This window comes from Schistocerca serialis, chromosome 3, assembly GCF_023864345.2.
Source record: "Schistocerca serialis cubense isolate TAMUIC-IGC-003099 chromosome 3, iqSchSeri2.2, whole genome shotgun sequence".
Lineage (NCBI taxonomy): Eukaryota > Metazoa > Arthropoda > Insecta > Orthoptera > Acrididae > Schistocerca > Schistocerca serialis.
The window spans coordinates 482,177,349-482,197,765 of record NC_064640.1 but is presented as its reverse complement, the minus strand read 5'-3'; the positions used below and the strand labels follow the sequence as shown (position 1 = coordinate 482,197,765).

The window sequence follows — 20,417 nt, the reverse complement described above, 5'->3', positions numbered from 1 at the left end:
TGCCCAGCTGCTTGGAATATATGTTGCACAGAACACAGCCCTCTGAATTTGTCGTTTTACTGAATGTAGTCGTAATGTTATTCTCGGATGGGACTTCCTGCAGGCATTACAAGCAGTCATAGACTGTGGAAGATCAAGAGCTCCAGACCGGCGAATTATTCCAGCAAAGACGCATCACAAAGATTTTTTTGGGCAGTTGTTTGCTATTGACGACGTTGTTATCCCACTAGCATCACCGCGCGGTCTTAGGCACCTTGTCACGGTCCCGCGCTTCCCCCCGTCGGAGGTTCGAGTCCTCCCTCGGGCATGGGTATGTGTCTTGTCCTTAGCGTAAGTTAGTTTGAGTTAGATTAACTAGGGCGTAAGCTTATGGACCGATGATCTCAGCAGTTTGGTCCCGTAAGACCTTACGACAGATTTCCAAATTTTCCACTATCATCAATGAGACCAGTTCCAGTCGTGAGTTGAGATGACCAGTTAAGCTGTCAATTGCAAAAGACTACTCAGGCTTATAAAAGAAATATACATGCCGGCGATGATCATAATTATTGTAGGTGATCAAGGAGAACTGTGGATAACTAGTTGTCACAAGCAATCACGACTCATCCCTAAAGGTAAAGATCTAGCATTGCTGAAAATCATAGAAGCCTTGAGGAAGGAGGAATCGACCAATGGAGAATTCAAATTAAATAACAGAGTATTGCATAAGAAGAACTATGATCCAGTGTGGTGGAAATGGCTGCTCATTATCCCAGCTCATCTATGACCAGCTATCCTGAAGTATTTACACAAATCACCAACATCTTGTCGAAGATTCTAGACAGAATCAGATGCAAGTATCACTGACATGATTCTACCGAGAAGTTAGACATTATGTGAGCCACTGTAAGGGAGTCCAACAATGGAAACACATGCCGTAATTACCTCCGGGGCAATCCCACTTGCAGCAGTGCCATTCCACCAAACAGGGATCGACCTCTTGGAGAAGTTCCTGAAGTCTACAAATAAGAATCGATGGATAATATTATGCAGTGACTACCTGTCACAAAAGCTATACCGACTGCTGAAGTCCCCTACATTGCAAGTTCCTTGTGAAAGACACCATTCTGAAACACACAGTACCCTGTGTGATCATCTCTGATCCTGGATAAGTTTTACAGTAGACACTAGTATCAGGGGTAATTTCATGTCACACCACCACACATAGAATAATAACTAACTACCATTCACAGACAAATGGCTTCATAGAACGCTTTAATAAGAAGTTGGCAGATATGCTCTTGATGTACACTGATGTCAAAGAGAGAGACTGGGTTAGAGTTCTGCCTGTCATAATATTTGCATACAACACTGCGAAGCAAGACACTACAGGCTTCACACCATTCTTTCTACTCAACGGTCGCTAAGCCGCAACGGCAATGGATACGCTGTGCTTGTTTCAACTGGACGATACTTAGGATTACTACACGAAACACCTAATCACCAAAACCACAGAAGCAACGCAGCTGGCTCGTGTAAGCACTTTCGACACCCATGAAAGTTACTGATAGCACTATTATAACAAGCACTGGCCAGTGATGGCAGTGATAAACATTCTTTCAGTTCTGTTCTGTCTGTACATTTATGACAGTGATAAACATTCTTTCAGTTCTGTTCTATCTCTACGTTGATGGCAGTAATAAACATACTTTTAGTTGTTAAGTGTTGCACTTCACTGACGACACCCCCTTGGATTTAGACTTGATTGTGGTTTCGACATGACAATATAAACAGATGTATATACTCTCAAGCTGACAGGGGTACAAGCTGTTTGTATGTTGGTAGTTCTTTTGGGGTTTGTAGTCAATCCAATTAGTTGTTCATATAGAAAATATGATCTAAACATGGAAATGATTAACTAATTATTGGTAAGTATGAATGGGCAATTTGTGTGTGTGTGTGTGTGTGTGTGCATGTGTGTGTGATCCAAATTTAATAATGCAGGCTGCTGTTAAGGAAAGAGATGACACTGTTGCAGATGTCGTTTTTGTCAGTTGGGCTAGACTCAGGTTGCTTTTTTTGTATTTGTATATCTGGAGTTTTTCAAGGATGTGTATTTTTTTGTCTTTAGGTTGCATGTATAGAATACTGATGGATGTGTTATTAACTTGGTGTTGCATCTCATGTAGCTGTGTAGCTACTCTCGATGTGTGGTACTGTTAAGTCCTTAATACTGCCATACATTCCTTGAATCTAATCTTAAATGATATGGCTGCCTGATCTATGTCAAAACAATCACAGTCCAAACATTCAACTTTGTATTCACCCATGTAGTATAGAGGGTTCCTTGTGTTGCTGCTATAAGGCAATTTCTGCCCAGTCTTCCTTTAGTTGGTGAAAGATGGGTCTATACCCTTTCATCTAATATGAAATATTGTCCACGAATAGGATTGTGTGGAAAATCTTATCCTTTTTGTGTTTTTGTGCTGTGATTGTTTCATCATTATTGAGTATTTCATTATGTCTAGTGTGGAGCCGCTATAACCATTTACACTGCCTGTTTGTGTTATTATTTCCAATTCTTACTTGCATTTGACTTCAGAAAATGATAATTGTATTGCTCTGTGATCAAATACCGGATGCTGCCATTTTGTGGGCTGGAGGGAGACAAGAGGTGTTGTGAATGGTAGTCTATGTTGTAGTAGGTGTCTGTTGTTGTTGTGGTCTTCAGTCCTGAGACTGGTTTGATGCAGCTCTCCATGCTACTCTATCCTGTGCAAGCTTTTTCATCTCCCAGTACCTACTGCAATCTACATCCTTCTGAATCTGCTTAGTGTATTCATCTCTTGGTCTCCCTCTACGATTTTTACCCTCCACGCTGCCCTCCAATACTAAATTGGTGATCCCTTGATGCCTCAGAACATGTCCTACCAACCGATCCCTTCTTCTGGTCAAGTTGTGCCACAAACTTCTCTTCTCCCCAATCCTATTCAATACTTCCTCATTAGTTATGTGATCTACCCATCTAATCTTCAGCATTCTTCTGTAGCACCACATTTCGAAAGCTTCTATTCTCTTCTTGTCCAAACTATTTATCGTCCATGTTTCACTTCCATACATGGCTACACTCCATACGAATACTTTCAGAAATGACTTCCTGACACTTAAATCAATACTGGATGTTAACAAATTTCTCTTCTTCAGAAACGCTTTCCTTGCCATTGCCAGCCTACATTTTATATCCTCTCTACTTCGACCATCATCAGTTATTTTCCTCCCCAAATAGCAAAACTCCTTTACTACTTTAATTGCCTCATTTCCTAATCTAATTCCCTCAGCATCACCCGACTTAATTAGACTACATTCCATTATCCTTGTTTTGCTTTTGTTGATGTTCATCTTATATCCTCCTTTCAAGACACTGTCCATTCCATTCAACTGCTCTTCCAAGTCCGTTGCTGTCTCTGACAGAATTACAATGTCATCGGCGAACCTCAAAGTTTTTATTTCTTCTCCATGGTTTTTAATACCTACTCCGAATTTTTCTTTTGTTTCCTTTACTGCTTGCTCAATATACAGATTGAACAACATCGGGGAGAGGCTACAACCCTGTCTTACTCCCTTCCCAACCACTGCTTCCCTTTCATGTCCCTCGACTCTTATAACTGCCATCTGGTTTCTGTACAAATTGTAAATAGCCTTTCGCTCCCTGTATTTTACCCCTGCCACCTTTAGAATTTGAAAGAGAGTATTCCAGTCAACATTGTCAAAGGCTTTCTCTAAGTCTACAAATGCTAGAAACGTAGGTTTGCCTTTCCTTAATCTTTCTTCTAAGATAAGTCGTAAGGTCAGTATTGCCTCACGTGTTCCAGTGTTTCTACGGAATCCAAACTGATCTTCCCCGAGGTTGGCTTCTACTAGTTTTTCCATTCGTCTGTAAAGAATTCGTGTTAGTATTTTGCAGCTGTGACTTATTAAGCTGATAGTTCGGTAATTTTCACATCTGTCAACACCTGCTTTCTTTGGAATTGGAATTATTATATTCTTCTTGAAGTCTGAGGGTATTTCGCCTGTTTCATACATCTTGCTCACCAGATGGTCTGGTGTCTGATAAATTTATAATTGGTGACTATTATTCTTTATTCTGATGATCAGGCAAAATAATTCCATGCTGTCTTCTACCTGGTGCTCAACTCTGCACCTTATATTTTCGTGGACAATATTATCGAGTAGTAGACAAATACCCAATAGCTTTCGAGTACAGAATCAGAAATGTGCTATTGGAGTTAAACAAATAAAAATGGAACCCTGTATTAAAGTTACATAACAGTGTGAAGTTAAAAAAATGTATAAAATAATTTTTAAGGAGAGAAATGGTCGAAACCATTTGTTGAGAAAAATTCTAAAGCTTGGTACTTCTGCTAAAGAGTCAATTTACAAGTTTCTTATGCAAGCTTCTCTTGAGCACCGCCAAAATGTTTTAGATCCATCCTAAATCCCTTTAAAAAACAAAATAGATGGAGTTCAGACATGCACTTCTATATTTTGTAATTGTGGGTTCAGTCACTATGAGAGCATTGTCAAGATACTCAAGATGGTGGCATCTTAGGAAAAAAGACACCTTTATTACCGAAAATCGCTGTTGGATAAGATAAGATAACGAACAAATGATTTCTACTGTCCCCATCCTACAGTTCACAGAATGACAAAATGAACAAGAGAATAGATATATGTGCGCAAATGGAGGCATAGAGACAGTAACGTTTTCCAAGATCATTTCACAAACGCTGGAAGAAGATAGGTAACAAATAATGCTATGAATCCCTCTAGTCCTAAACGCTACAGTGGCTTGATATGTATACATGAGGTGTGTTTTTAAAGAAAGTGCCGTTTTGATATTCCGCCGCTGCAGCACCTCCGTTGGCATTTGGCGCATGCATGCTGTGTGCCACACTCAGTTGGCAAGCCACAGACTCCATTGCGGAATCATTCGTCGTGTTTACGTTTGTTTGTGAGTATCTGAAGTGCCTCCTCTGACTGAGAATCCCTCCATCTGTGAGATGTATGTTGTGATTCGTTTTCTTAGTGCTGAAGGCGTGACAGTGGCTGAAATTCATCGTCAGGTCAGTGAAGTGTATGGAGAAAACATTATGGGCGATAGGATGGCATGGAAATTGGTGAGAGCATTTGAAGATGGCCATAGGAATGTGCATGATGTGGAACGAAGTAGGCGACCTACAAACATTACTAACGATTTGGTACAGAAAGTTGATGAATAAAACAGAGAGAACAGATGCTTTACGATTTCGACGTTATGTGATGAGTTTCCTAAGTTTCAAGAAGTGTACTTAATGAAATTGTTACAGAACGTTTAAATTATAGAAAGTTATGCTCGCCATGGGAGCTGAAAATGCTGACTAAGCTGCACAAAATCAAACATTCAGCAAGTTCTTTGACTCTCCTAGAGTGGTACAGTGAGGGAGGTAGTGAGTTTATAAGCGCAATTGTCACAGGTGACGAAACAATGATGGCTTATGTTACACCTGAATCAAAGCAGCAATCAACAGAATGGCTGCATTCAACATCATCCAGGAAAGTGAATATCAGGCAAACAATTTCGGTCTGCGTGAACTAGGTGTACAATTTTTTTGGGATAGGATGGGAGTGTTGCTTGTGGATTTTCTTGCCTCATTGTGACGCCATAAATTTAACGAATTATTGTGAGACCTTAAAAAACTGTGATGTACTACCCAAACCAAAGGTGTGGCATACTGAGTAAGGGGATCATTGTGCTTCATGACAGTGCCCAATCACATACAGCCAATCGAATTCAAGAGCTGATTGAATCATTTGCCTGGGAACAACTTGATCACACTCTGTGCTGCCTCAGTCTAGTGGCCAGTGACTATCACATGTTCCTGCATTTGAAGAAGCATCTGGGTGGGCAATGCCATGATGATGATGAAGATATCAAAACAGCCATGTTGCAATGGTCATGTCATAAGATGACAGATGTCTACAAGAATGATATTAAAAAGCTGGCTGTAAGATATGATAAGTGCCTTAATATTGGTGAGGATTATACAGAGAAGTAGTTTAACGAACAGGTTTTTGATGTAAAAATAAAAATGCTAAGAAAAGTCTACTTGTTTTACTTTTGTTTCAAAATGGTACTTACTTAAAAAAACACTCCTTGTGTGTGTGTGTGTGTGTGTGTGTGTGTGTGTGTGTGTGTGTGTGTGTGTGTGTGTGTGAGGGCAGGGCATGCTGAATAGTAACACCTCAGAAATTTTTATGTGAAAACACAAAGCTTTTTAAATAATATAAACGTTATTAACATTCTACATCCTTACTCTTCACATCTACATATTTGTTTATTAATGTAGTCAACTTGGTGATGAGCACATTTCTTCCAACAAGAGATTAATTTGTTGATACCATCACTGTAGAATGTTTGACTTAGTTGATGGAACCACAATCTCACCTCTACTTGTACTGCTTCATCACTATCAAACTGAAGTGCTCAGAGGTGTTCTATAGGTTTTGAAAACAGACGAAAATTGGGTGAGACCAAGTTGGGGCTGTATGGAGGATAATCAATGACAATGAACCCAAGGTGTCAAATTGTTGTAGATGTTGCAGCTCTCATGTTTGGTCTGACATTGTCATACTGAAGGAGAGAGCGCTCTATGTGCGGAGGAACTCTACGAATTTGTGCTTTCAGTTTTCTGAGTGTCTCTCACACACCAACATAGTTTCATTACACACCACCACATTGCACACTACGATTAACAGTCCCCTAGCATCAGAGAGTTTCAACTTGTGCCAGCGAAGTCAGAAAATCGACTGAGTAATATGCATGACTGTAATACCTCAACTGACATTGAAAACAGAATTTAAAAAATTGGAGGCATTAGTTTTCAGCACGCCATATATGTATGAAACCAACTATATTTGAGACGCGTTGTGTTGGATGTAGTGCCCTCGCACGATGCCACAATGTATGGAATACTTAAATATGTCATGTGACTGAGTTGTCCTGAGGTCTGATCTCCACCATCATAATTATGACATGAGCCATTTCCGATCAGATGGGTTGAATAAATGTGTTCCATTTGGAAGTGTAACTGCAGTACAGCAGTGATGCCTATGCATTTTACATTAAAACCCAAAACAGAAAAAAATAATGTGAGAATTTTTAAACATATCTCACTGAAATAAATGAGGATATGTTTTTTTAAGTCACCTAAAGGGTGAACTTTTCTTAATAAAAGCACTAAGACTGACTGACGTGTGATGGAACGAAATGGTACATCACATCAAAACATTCCACAATCAGTTTCAAACAATGGTATTCACACAGGCTGTCAGTATCATGTCACATCACATCACTTCATATCACCATTAAGATTTATCATGAAAAAGTTTCGACATTGATCTTGGTGGGTGGAACTGTGTCATCGTCTGCTAATTCAGAAGTTAACCTTTCGCCGCACTCTGGTAATGATAGTGTATTTCGTATTTTATGTATGGCTAATCTTTATTTTATTATTTTGCTTTGTTTTTGTGACAACCTGAAAATGTTCTATGATAGATTTGATCTATTCTTCCAGTGCTTGTTCTTCCATAACAGTGGCCAGATATCTGAAAGCAAAAAATGATTTAGGTTTTATGATAACAGAATGGAGTTGTGTTAGTAAGATCATAAATTGATGAACCAATCTGCATTTAATGGCTTTTTACTAAGTGAAAAGGTCAGCTCCACTGAAGGAAATTAATACAGTTCTTTATGATGTTATCTGCCACCTATGGAAAAAATAGTGGGTAAGGTTAACTGGCTGTATGTCTGTAGGTCGTCTCATACTAAATGTCAATGGGATAGGACACCACATCATGTCACATGATGTCAACACCAGGGTGTATTCGCATGTGGTGTCACATCAATTTGCTTAGCCCAGCACCGAATGGTGAAACTGAGGTTATGAAATACCACCAGTGATACAAAAAGTTGAGTTATTGTATTGCAGTTAAGGAACTAACAACGACAAAATTTATTAATGGCCAAAGCAAACTTCATAACGGATATTCTGGAGCAATTTTGTATGGTGCACTGATGTGAAGTGAAACAACATTTCAAAACTTCGACATTTATTAGCGACAATATATACACTCCTGGAAATTGAAATAAGAACACCGTGAATTCATTGTCCCAGGAAGGGGAAACTTTATTGACACATTCCTGGGGTCAGATACATCACATGATCACACTGACAGAACCACAGGCACATAGACACAGGCAACAGAGCATGCACAATGTCGGCACTAGTACAGTGTATATCCACCTTTCGCAGCAATGCAGGCTGCTATTCTCGCATGGAGACGATCGTAGAGATGCTGGATGTAGTCCTGTGGAACGGCTTGCCATGCCATTTCCACCTGGCGCCTCAGTTGGACCAGCGTTCGTGCTGGACGTGCAGACCGCGTGAGACGACGCTTCATCCAGTCCCAAACATGCTCAATGGGGGACAGATCCGGAGATCTTGCTGGCCAGGGTAATTGACTTACACCTTCTAGAGCACGTTGGGTGGCACGGGATACATGCGGACGTGCATTGTCCTGTTGGAACAGCAAGTTCCCTTGCCGGTCTAGGAATGGTAGAACGATGGGTTCGATGACGGTTTGGATGTACCGTGCACTATTCAGTGTCCCCTCGACGATCACCAGTGGTGTACGGCCAGTGTAGGAGATCGCTCCCCACACCATGATGCCGGGTGTTGGCCCTGTGTGCCTCGGTCGTATGCTGTCCTGATTGTGGCGCTCACCTGCACGGCGCCAAACACGCATACGACCATCATTGGCACCAAGGCAGAAGCGACTCTCGTCGCTGAAGACGACACGTCTCCATTCGTCCCTCCATTCACGCCTGTCGCGACACCACTGGAGGCGGGCTGCACGATGTTGGGGCGTGAGCGGAAGACGGCCTAACGGTGTGCGGGACCGTAGCCCAGCTTCATGGAGACGGTTGCGAATGGTCCTCGCCGATACCCCAGGAGCAACAGTGTCCCTAATTTGCTGGGAAGTGGCGGTGCGGTCCCCTACGGCACTGCGTAGGATCCTACGGTCTTGGCGTGCATCCGTGCGTCGCTGCGGTCCGGTCCCAGGTCGACGGGCACGTGCACCTTCCGCCAACCACTGGCGACAACATCGATGTACTGTGGAGACCTCACGCCCCACGTGTTGAGCAATTCGGCGGTACGTCCACCCGGCCTCCCGCATGCCCACTATACGCCCTCGCGCAAAGTCCGTCAACTGCACATACGGTTCACGTCCACGCTGTCGCGGCATGCTACCAGTGTTAAAGACTGCGATGGAGCTCCGTATGCCACGGCAAACTGGCTGACACTGACGGCGGCGGTGCACAAATGCTGCGCAGCTAGCGCCATTCGACGGCCAACACCGCGGTTCCTGGTGTGTCCGCTGTGCCGTGCGTGTGATCATTGCTTGTTCAGCCCTCTCGCAGTGTCCGGAGCAAGTATGGTGGGTCTGACACACCGGTGTCAATGTGTTCTTTTTTCCATTTCCAGGAGTGTACATGCAAATATGTCAAACTATATTTATAAGTAAATGCATAAAACCTCTTTACCTTATCCATTTACTTTCCCATGTACCAAATAACGTCAGAAACAACCGTATTTTTCTCTTTCTATAGAGCTTTAAAAAGGTTATTTAATGAAAACAGCTCCAGCAGTTCATGTTCTTATTTACAGATTGTTATAAGTGTCATATCTGTTCTGTAATTGTAAAACCGAAACCATTTTCCACTTTCAGATATCTGGCCTCTTATGGAAGAACACTCAATGGAAAAAATACCAGCTTGGCATGGAATATTTGCAATCAGGCACAAAAAAATTCAAAATAATAAAATAAAGACTAAAGGCCAATTCACACTGCCTATCATGTCACATCCCATCAAAATATTCCATAATGCATTTCAAATGGTGGCATTCACACTGGCCATCCCATTGCATCTTGCTATATCATGGCACATCGAAGGTTTCTTGGGAAGAAAGTTTTGTTGGCTGACGTCATCATCCATTGTTGATCACATCACCCCAAAGCTCATTTCCTTCCAATACACGGCAATGTGCTGATCTCCATATTGATTTCATTGCGCTTTTCGCGGTTTGTATCGGTTGTTATTCTAAGTCTTTGTTATTTGTTATTTATTATTTCATTACGTTATTTCTTTTATTAAAATTTATTAACCTATAATGATTGATGGGAGATTAATTGAAGCAGTGAGGCAGCAGTCTGAATTCTATGTCATGAGTGGACTAAATTGCTTACCCCCTACAGTATGTGTAATGTGGACTTTTTTTTACATACTGGTAGTGTATTTAATATTTTACAATGAAATGGATTGCAGCATGACTGCAACTTGAAGTGAAAAAATTACTGTAGGCAGAATCACAGATTATGAAGTGGAATGTATTTGTGTGTTGTCGGGCATTTGTAACATTTGATAAACAAATGGACTGAAATCTTCAGACAATGCAACAGTGCCATAATGCTTATTTTGTGTGAAGTACACATCAAGTAATATACTAGAATTGTTTGTTTAAAAGTTTGTCTGTGGCAGGCTTCTTTATTTTTAAATAGTTCTCAGGATTGTGTATGAAACAATTTTGCAAGCATCAGTGATCAATACTTACTTGGTTTCACTAGCTAATCCCAGTAGTCCAGTATAAATAAGGAATTTGAACGATTAAAGACCAAATACAAGATGTAAAGAAAACATAAATCTTGAAGGGAAAGGTGCTGAGAAAGATGTAACTAAATTTCATCTTAAACAAAGAAATTTTTCGTGAGGTGTTCCTTTTAGTGATTCTGGTTATAATTTGATTTAACAAATAAAAATATGATGGTTCGACTTTCTAAAATATCTTCAAAATGCAGATATCTCTTTCCTGAACTCCTCGTGGAGTGTGTGAAATTCCCATTCTGTGCTATGTAATGACATTTTTCGGACTCAGACTCGTTTTTTGCGTTGTTTCTCAACTGGATTCCTTTTCTAATATAAAAGCTACCCTTGCTAGCTGCTGACCGTTTGAGTCCAATAAATGTCATTTTCGACCAATGTGGATTCCAACACCAATGTATATATGTTATCATATGGTGTATGTGCACTTTGTGCATAAAAACTGTTGAGAATGATCTCGCGAGGACCAGAATACTCGCGTCATAACAGTAGAGATTAGGTAACTTAAAAATGACGTGACGCAACTGACAGTGTGAGTACTTTGACATGATGACGGCGTAATGGCCATTGGGAACTGACCTTAAGAAACCTAAAAGCATAAAATCCAGTACTACAACATGAGTGGGTGCGGCAAAAATAGGTTATCTTCTGACGACACAGTTCTCTCACCAACACTAACGCCAAAACTTTCCTCCACAGTATCCTTAATGGCGACGTGACATGACAATGAGGCCTGTGTGAATTCTGTCGTTTGACATTGATTTTGGAATGTTTTGACTTGACATGGCGTAAACATGAGATAAATAAGCTTTATTCATTGCTTCTCGGTTTCGATGGGAATCTTTGCACTTTTTAGTAGACAACAGGCAGGTGGGGCCCATGTGTATTTGATCGTATAGTGGACCGAGGTTATGCTGTGAACCGATATAGGTGCAATAATTTCTGCTGACTCCAAAGGAAGCACGCTTAAATTTATAGGCGATTACAGACAAAGAAAAGTCACATGGAATGACGCTTCTAAAGATTATTTGTACAAAAATTTCAGATGTGGTGCTCTGAGCGTCAAGTATTAGGTAAGAGTCTCTGATCATATTACTCTATAGAATAAGATACCGTAAATTTCGACGTAGGAAAACAGAGAAGAATAAGCCAGAAATTTATGAAAAGTGTATACGAAAACTGTGGAGTAATATTCCTACTATGGCGACTGAACTGAGGAGCCTGACATCTGAACAAAAGAATGATGGCGTATACGTAACTCCTCAGCAAACTACTAGAAATATAAATGAAGGGCGCTGATGACGCAAAATACATAAAATTAGTAAATATAACCTCCATTCTAGATGATTCTGAGATCTACAAAATTCCCAAATTTGTCAAGTCTAACGATGTTGATATGCAAATAATCTTTCATAATTAAAGTTGAATAAACAACTTTTTTCCAAATAAAATACGAATGATCCTATTTCATTTACCTTCACATAAAGACTAAGAAACATCCTTGAGTATTTCTCAGTTTCAGGATTAAGCTCTGAAACTTTTTTTTTAATACGGTACCAAATAAATAGTTTAAAATGGTTACGGTATATAAGTCGCCGGTCAGTAGATAACGAAATATTATTGCCACCCGTATCGCTGCAGTATCCCAATCAGAAAATCTAAAATCTCGCTGTGGCCTCCATCTGAAATTTGCAAACAGAACGTTGTCACTTTGTATTTCACGAATTCTCTGTTGTTTAGATACTTCTTACCTACAGTCGCTATCTTTTTCTGTTATCTTTTCGTCACCTGTTTTACATATTTGAATTCTGTAACCGATAGAAATTGATACAGAGCCAGTGAACATAAATGTAATCTCTGGCTACACTGCGTCTTTCTGAGCACGCCCTGTCCTTCATAATGGTCTGCTTTCTGTGCTTCTTGTCTGAGTAACTACGTGACGTCATTGCCATCACTCAGTGTGGGAGGAAGTTGTGTGCCTGTCAAGCGCAAACAAGTGTGTTGTTCAGTTTTTGTAATTATTGTTGGCTGTTAACTGTTATTGAAAAATGTAAGTCCAAGCCTGGTATTTATTTATATGTAGCTTCCTGTTTGTAAAAGATCGTAGTTACATTACGAAGTCGGTGGTATGTGAGAGCTGTTGCTTCAAGAAGTGAACTGCTTGGCGTAATGCTAATTTTTTGTGGTGCTTAAAAGAATATTTTTACTTACGTGTTGCTGCCGAATGTGTGGAAATATTGGAATTGTTATGATGTGCTGTTTTTCGTTTGGTATTGTAATACAATATGCCTTACTTGACAAATTTGGAGAAAGAGTATTTGTATGTCGAAACGCTCGTATATCTCATTACTTAACCACACTTAGGATTGTCCTGGACGATGCTGTCGGGCTAAATGTCACGTGATATGACTAATTTTTATAAACGGAAAAAACGTCTGTCACTCACCTGTAGGTAAAGAATTCATTTGTGTGAAGTATTTGACATTGTAAATTTCTTTGGTACAATGTCAAATTATTTACTCCCCAATTTTGTGAAATTGGAACTGTATGAATTTAATACAGTACAGTGTCAGATACTGGTACCACAATTTCGTAGAACTGGATGGCCCAGAGGTTAAACAGTCTTGGAAGTGATATGTTACGCCTACTGAAGTTAATTCAGTTTTTACGGCCCTGAGCTGATCGAAGTAAAGAGAATTCAACAAACCTTTGAGTTTGTATGTGACTGGAAATTTTTTCATGGTTTGTACAATGAGTGTCTTCAGGACGTTGATTATAAAATTACGTCTATGTAAGCTATAGTTTGCCATCAAACGAAGTTAAAAGTTAGCTTATCGAGAGTGTTACTCGTGGGGTGTAAAACTCTAATCCAGTAGAAAGACTGGAGGATATACTTGAGTCAGTTGATTAGGAGAGTATCTGTTCAACTGCATAGAGAGTAGTTTCTACGTGTTATTCAATACCAAAACCTTGCATTCAAAATGTGATCAGGCACAAGGCAATCCAGTTGCAAGTTCTTTTGATCAAAGGTTCTGAGTTCATACCTCAAATGTGCATGGAATTCACTAAGATACTTTTCATTTCAGAGAACTTTTTAAATTATTATTGTCTTCTAATGTTCGAGACACTAATGATCATTTCTGTATTTTCTTTTACTAATTTGCTGTTCTGGGAAGCTGTGGTGTAACAGCTCCAATAATAATGAGTACATGATTTATATTGTTTTTAATGTGTATGCTTTCATTCAATACAGGGCAGATGTTGGACCTTACTCTGGAGGTGTCGAGGGGACGTCGGGAACCGGTGGTCCCCACACACCTCAACAGCAGGCAGCACAGAAACGTCTTCAGCAAACACAGGCTAAAGTTGAGGAGGTAATTTGTTTTTGGAATGTGCCAGATCAGTCTCGTGAATGCTGCACTAGTGCACCCTCTTACTCAGTAAAATGGGTGGTGAAAGTCATAAAGTTTCAAAGAAAATTGAATTATCATAAGTGTTTTGTGATTTGCTTAGAATAATGTACTAAAAGGGTGTTGTTTTTAGATTGTATTTAAATTCTGAGAACTTTGCTTCACATAGTTCTTAGAATACTAAAGACAAGTGTGCACTTATAGTATAATACAAAGTCTGTGTTGAAAAGACTGTGTACTAGGGAATATTGGTAAAAATATGAGCACTTACATTTCTGGAGTGTCATAAATAGAGCAGGAATGGAAAAGTTATCGAATATCTCTAGTAACACTTGCCGTTCATCCTTTTGGCTTGCAGTTAATAAACGAATAGTAGAGTCTCACTTCCAAATAGGCCTAGTGACATTATTGAGTGGCCGTTAAGTTGACTCTACTTTTATGTGTAGTGATCATATTAAGAGCTACCCGCTTTCAAAGCAGAATTCAGTAGAGGAAGATATTTTGGTGTTGTATGTGGAAGTTAACTTATTTAAATATTGGTAGCAAAAGCATTTTTCATTAACAGTTGATGTCCAGTAATAGAGCAGAGTTGTTGGCAGTTCATGATCATTATTGTACCTTACCTTAATCAGGAGACTAATAACATTGTTTAATGGAACGAGGCCACGTGATGACGATGTTGATGGTGAAATGTCTAAAGAGGTCCGGCTTGACAGTATCTTCTGTTCAGTAGTTGTAAGCTATATTGCAGTATTGTTTCAGCTTTCTTCTTCCTCATTGTCACCAATAACACAGATGACACTACAATCATATGCAAGAACCAACTACTGTAATTAAATGGTCAAACAGTGTCTGAAGTTGTTGAATGAAAGTTGCTGCTAAGAATCTAGACCTTTCAAGACATCGTTACATAAACAATGGGAAATCCCAGGTGGTAATGATGTACACCTTGCTGATGCAAAATGGTATGTGTTACATGTAGTGCATTTAAATATAGCAGCCAGTGAAGGGGAAATTTCTCCACTTTGGTAGTAATGAAAGTGGAATTTCATATTCTGAGGCCCGGTGCTAGTGCGAAGCTCATTCCATTCGGACAGTGCCATCAGTTTCATCAGTAGGTTTCTGCAGTTCAAAAAAATTATTTCTCCATATCCCTGCCATGTGTCATACACCTGTTCCTCAGAGACTTCAGTCGACTTTGAGGCAGGTTCGACATAAATATTGGAATGTCTTCCTATGAATTGTTAAGGTATCTCTCTCAATTTATGGCCTGACATTTTTTTGTTAGTTTCTGTGCACCTAGTACATAGAAAATTCTATTACATCTCTCTTGCAAAGCTCATTGTATGTGAAATGCCAAATACTTCTAGAATGAGATATTCTTACATTAAAACAAAGAATGTTGATTCCTTTCACACAGAGATTCTGATCAGAACTAATGTCATCTGAAGTACATCTGTGTTTCTTACAGGTAGTGGGGATAATGAGAGTCAACGTTGAAAAAGTATTGGAACGTGACCAGAAATTGTCTGAATTGGATAATCGAGCAGGTAAGGTACTGTAAAATAAGTTTTGTGAGCATTTCCCAGCTTTCATCATCATAAATTTGTTTGTACAGTAAAATAGTGGTAAAAGGTTTTAGTTTCTTGAGTCTGAATTTTGGATTTTCTATTAACATTGAGGAGATTGTGATAGAATGCATTGCCTAGCAAGATTAAATTGATTCTGCATTTGTAGGTAGAGGATCACAAGCTACAACCTACTGTCTTGATGGATATTTCATTTCAGATGTGAAGTCGTGGACTCTTGTCTTGTAGCAAATAAATGCACCACAAATTGCAAGTTGGGTAGTTTTCGTGTTTACTATTAGTCTGCATTTTATTAAAGGTGCCCATCTTTAACAGTGCTTACTCATGGTTAATTATTCGTGTGAAATACACCTTACTCTTTCTTCTGGCATGCCCACAGTGGGAGCTGCTGCTTGCGCTATGAGGTGATCCCCACACGAACTGGCACTACAAACACCACAGTGTTAAAATTCGCACCTGAATTTTGTATCATGTCTGTGAGAGCCCACGACGACTTGGCCATTAACCTCATGGTGCTATTGCAGTGCAGAGTTCATTGCCGTTCTTCCACCTGTTCACTGCAGTCGCAAGTTTCTGTCATGCAGCTGTGTTACTGAACTCTACGTGTATTCTGGACATGTACTTGGGAACTGAATGTTTCTCAAATCTTAGAGAAGACTTGGTTTAAAAAGTTAAAAATTTCACATCAATTCTTGACTGTGGTCCAGATCTGCTCCAGTTTTACAGGGCGTCTGTGCGATCTCGGCTCGATTATGGGTGCACGGTGTGTGGGTCTGTGAGGCCTTCTTACTTAAAGATTTTGGACATTGTTCACCATGAAGGGCTTCGGCTGGCCACTGGGGCATTCCGGACTAGCCCCATACCAAGCCTCTGTGCAGAGGCTGGTGAACCGCCACTTCATATGCGGCGACAGCTACTTACAGTGCGCCAGGCGTATAAAACTTTGTTCATGCCATACACCCCTGCATACCATACCGTTGCTCAGCCTCCTCTGGCACGTTTGTTTCATAACCGGCAACGTGCGACGCAGCCCTATGGGATTCGCGCACAGGATTGCCTCGGTGCGATGTCTATGGCTGGTCTTCGTGTTTTACGTCGCGGTTGGAGCAGATCTCCACCTTGACTCCTCCGGAGACCCAAACTTATTTTAGATTTGACTAATTGTCAGAAAGATGGCACACCAGATTTTACGTTCCAATCTCTGTTTTTTAACATTTTAGATGTGCATCACGGTTTCACTGTTGTTTATACTGATGGCTCCAAACAGGAGAATTTCCTTGGCTGTTCTGTGGTGTTCCCTGATCATGTTCCCCGGATTCGCCTCCCTGCTGAATATACCGTTTTCGCAGCGGAGCTCCACGCGATCCTGAAGGCACTGGAGCAGATGCATCGTGTTCGGGGCGATCGATTTCTTCTCTGCTCCGATTCTCTTAGTGCCTTACAATCACTGCAGAACCTCTACCCGACTGAGGAGATGGTCCAGCTGATACATGACAAACTGTACTTGCTGCAACGGCGGGGTAAAGAAGTATCCTTCTGCTGGGTGCCTGGTCATGTCGGCATATGGGGCAATGAACAGGCCGATCGGGCTGCCAAGGAGGCCTGCAGAGAGCAGGATGTGGTCCAGTGTCCTATCCCCTTGCAGTCAGTCATCGCTGCACTCCACAGGAAGTGCATGGAGATGTGGGAGGACGAATGGCTGGCGGTGACGGCCAATAAACTGCGGTCGGTAAAGTCAACCACTCGGACATGGCATTCCTCCTGCCGACTGCTCAGGCGGGAAGAGATGGCCCTCACACGTGTTCAGATGGGGCACTGTCCTCTGACGCATAGCTATTGGTTACGGCGGGAGGATCCTCCGTTTCGTGATGCTTGTGGTGTGCCAATCTCTGTCCGGCACATTTTAACAGACTGCATTTTATACCTTGATGCAAGGGCAGAAGCACAAGTTTATGGGGATCTGCCTTGTGTTTTAGCTAACGATGAGACGTGTGTGTCTAGGGTTTTTAAGTTTTGTGATGTGTCTGGACTCTGGCCTAAACTTTTAGGCTGGAGGTTTTAGTGTATTGCAGAGTGGCTGACTCCTCCCCTTTTTCCTTGCGGTCAGCCAGCCACTTCTATCTGCTACATTGTTTTAGCTCCCTCTACCTTTTTCTTCCTGTGTTGTCCACGTTTTACTGCTGACGCCCTGCTTCATCCCACGCTTCAGTGTGGGTGAGCACATATTTTTCAATGATTGTTCCCCGTGTTTTATGTTCCGTTTTATGTAAATGTTCTGAGTTGTTGTTTTTTTTTTTTTTTTTTTTACACCCGTCTCACTATGATACTGAACGGGCGCTGAAGACCTTGCTGTCGTGCGCCCACCAAACCCTTCTACTACTGTGGTCCAGAGCTGTTTCCAGCATTAGTTGTAATTGTGGAGATATTTTACTTTAAGCAACCCATTCATAAAGCTTGTGTTAAATCACAAAACATAGAGTAATTATTACTGGTAGTAACGTACTAACAGCAATTTAATGAGAAAGTAAGAACTAAAAATGTTAGATAGTGGATGTATTGAGTATTATTATTTGATGGGGAAATGCAAGGCTGTCTGTTTCCTTTATTGATGCTGTTTTCATAGGGTCAATTAAGTTTTTGTTGAGCTGTTACAGCAGAAATTTAAGTCAATGTAAAGTTATGATCAATGATATTTTTTTTTATATTGATTCACAGTGATAAATATTTTTGTTTCTGATATGGTTACGCAGTTTCTAAATTGTAGTAAAGTAATCTTGGGTCAGTCAAAAATAAAGCTAAAACCAATTGTTATCTAAATCCGCTAATATTCTCTCTCCACTTCTCTAGCACAGTTAGTTAAAAATGTTAATTTTTTTGTAGATATGTAATTCAATGCTGGTAGGCCATTCCGTCATACAATCGTGGTCTTCCACAATGAAATTACGCTCTGCATTGGAGTGTGTGCTGATTTAAAACTTGGTGCAAGTAAAGCTATGAGGGCAGGTTGTGTGTTGTTGTTGGGTGATTGAGTCGGTAGCACACTTGCCACACGAAGGGCAAAAGTCACAGGTTTGAGTCCTGTCATGGTGCACAGGTTTAATCAGCTAGAAAGTTTCAAATTGTGGTCTTCCTGTCTCCATATTCATTTTCACCCACTGTCACAGTCTTGGGAGTCACTAGTACTGATAATTAAGTGCAATTAACAGGCCTTGTAGCTCATAGGGAATTGTGATATTACAGTTTTTGTTTTGTTTTTGAGGTGATTCTAACTATTTGTGAGAGAGAAAAAAAAGCTCTGTTTGTTTTGTTTGTTACCTTCTAATCATGGAAACATTGAAGAACAGGAGATGTGATCCTCTTACCTGGCCTGTCAGTATGGTAACAGATGTGAAATAGCATGCATTGGGAGCCCATTGCTTTTCATGTAAAGTTAACTCTTAACAAATACGAAAAAAAGTTGACGTATGTACACAAATACAAGACATCTGAGCATGACTGGCCAGTAATGTTGTTAAACATCTACCATTATCAAGAGATTGATTTTCCGGATTGAGAGTAGTCTTTTGTGAGAATTCGTAGTACAAATGAAATGAAAGTGCAGGGTTTCCAAGAATTTTGCAGGTCATGTCACACGAAAACTGAGGTAGATACACAGAAACCGATTCCATTTTAGACGACAAGACACACAACTGCACTTAAGAAATTACTGCCATTATTTGTGACAGAACTGATGTTACACAGTGATCAGTTGACTGCGTAGCAGTGAGGAGAGCTCCGCCTACCATCCTAAAGGAGTCTGATGATGGTTTTGTAGAAAGAACCAAAACCGGTTACCTATATCATTAAAACATACATGATGTGATCAGGACTCAACTTTAGTCAAAATATAATATAAGAGCCTGGTCTTTGTCGGATGATGTACGATTACAACTGTCTGCAGAAGACATTGTGCTACGATGTGAAAAAGTCTTCACAGTGCCTCTGTGGCAAGTTTACTGCCGTGTGACTCTAGTTAAATTCCATGGGCTGCTACAACAAATATTCCCTAATGTCATTACTCAGCAAGGTGTACTGGAACTATCTTAGTCATGTGATGATTAGGTACTGTCACGTTCCAATTAAAAGTAGGGCACAGTGTTACCTTGAAGTGCGACCATGAAAAATGATGGCAGAAAATACAATTAGCATTGTAAATTGAACTGACAGTTAGAATGAGAAAGATGGACTAATTCCAACAGTGACACCAGCAGAAGGGGCAAGCAAACTTTGGCAAGTAGCATTCAAGTCAGTGGTGTGCAAATTATGGTATATGGGACACAATGCCGAGTGGAGCAGGATTCAAGTATCTGCCCCAAAGCAGAGTAAGTAGAATGCACACAATAAATATTTCATTGAATATGTGTTGCTAAGTAGCAATTACTGAAGTAGCAGCTCTGGTCTCGTAAACTGACATATGGCTGGGAGAGTGATGTGCTGACCACATGCCCCTCCATATCCGCATCCAGTGATGCATGTGGGCTGGGGATGACACTGCAGCCAATCTGTACCATTGGGCCTTCATGGCCTGTTTAGTCTCTTAGTGCTTTATTTAGACAAATCGTGGAGCCCTTCCTACTGTGGCAGTACGGTCTAGATCTGAACCCTATGTAAGTGGTCTGAAACCTCACAAGAGCCACGGTT

The 20,417-nt window shown here is 40.5% G+C and overlaps 1 protein-coding gene across 4 annotated transcripts in view; it reads left to right on the top strand.

Moving 5' to 3' along the window:
• The first annotated feature begins 12,633 nt into the window (after positions 1-12,633).
• Positions 12,634-20,417, top strand: part of LOC126470372 (vesicle-associated membrane protein 2) — a 33,640-nt gene continuing 25,856 nt past the window's right edge. For all 4 annotated transcript variants that reach the window (XM_050098193.1, XM_050098192.1, XM_050098191.1 and 1 more), the window contains exons 1-3: positions 12,634-12,788; positions 13,992-14,112; positions 15,620-15,698. In XM_050098193.1, the coding sequence (XP_049954150.1) occupies positions 12,787-12,788; positions 13,992-14,112; positions 15,620-15,698 (202 nt within the window). In that variant the 5' untranslated portion in view covers positions 12,634-12,786. The remainder of the gene's footprint in view (positions 12,789-13,991; positions 14,113-15,619; positions 15,699-20,417) is intronic.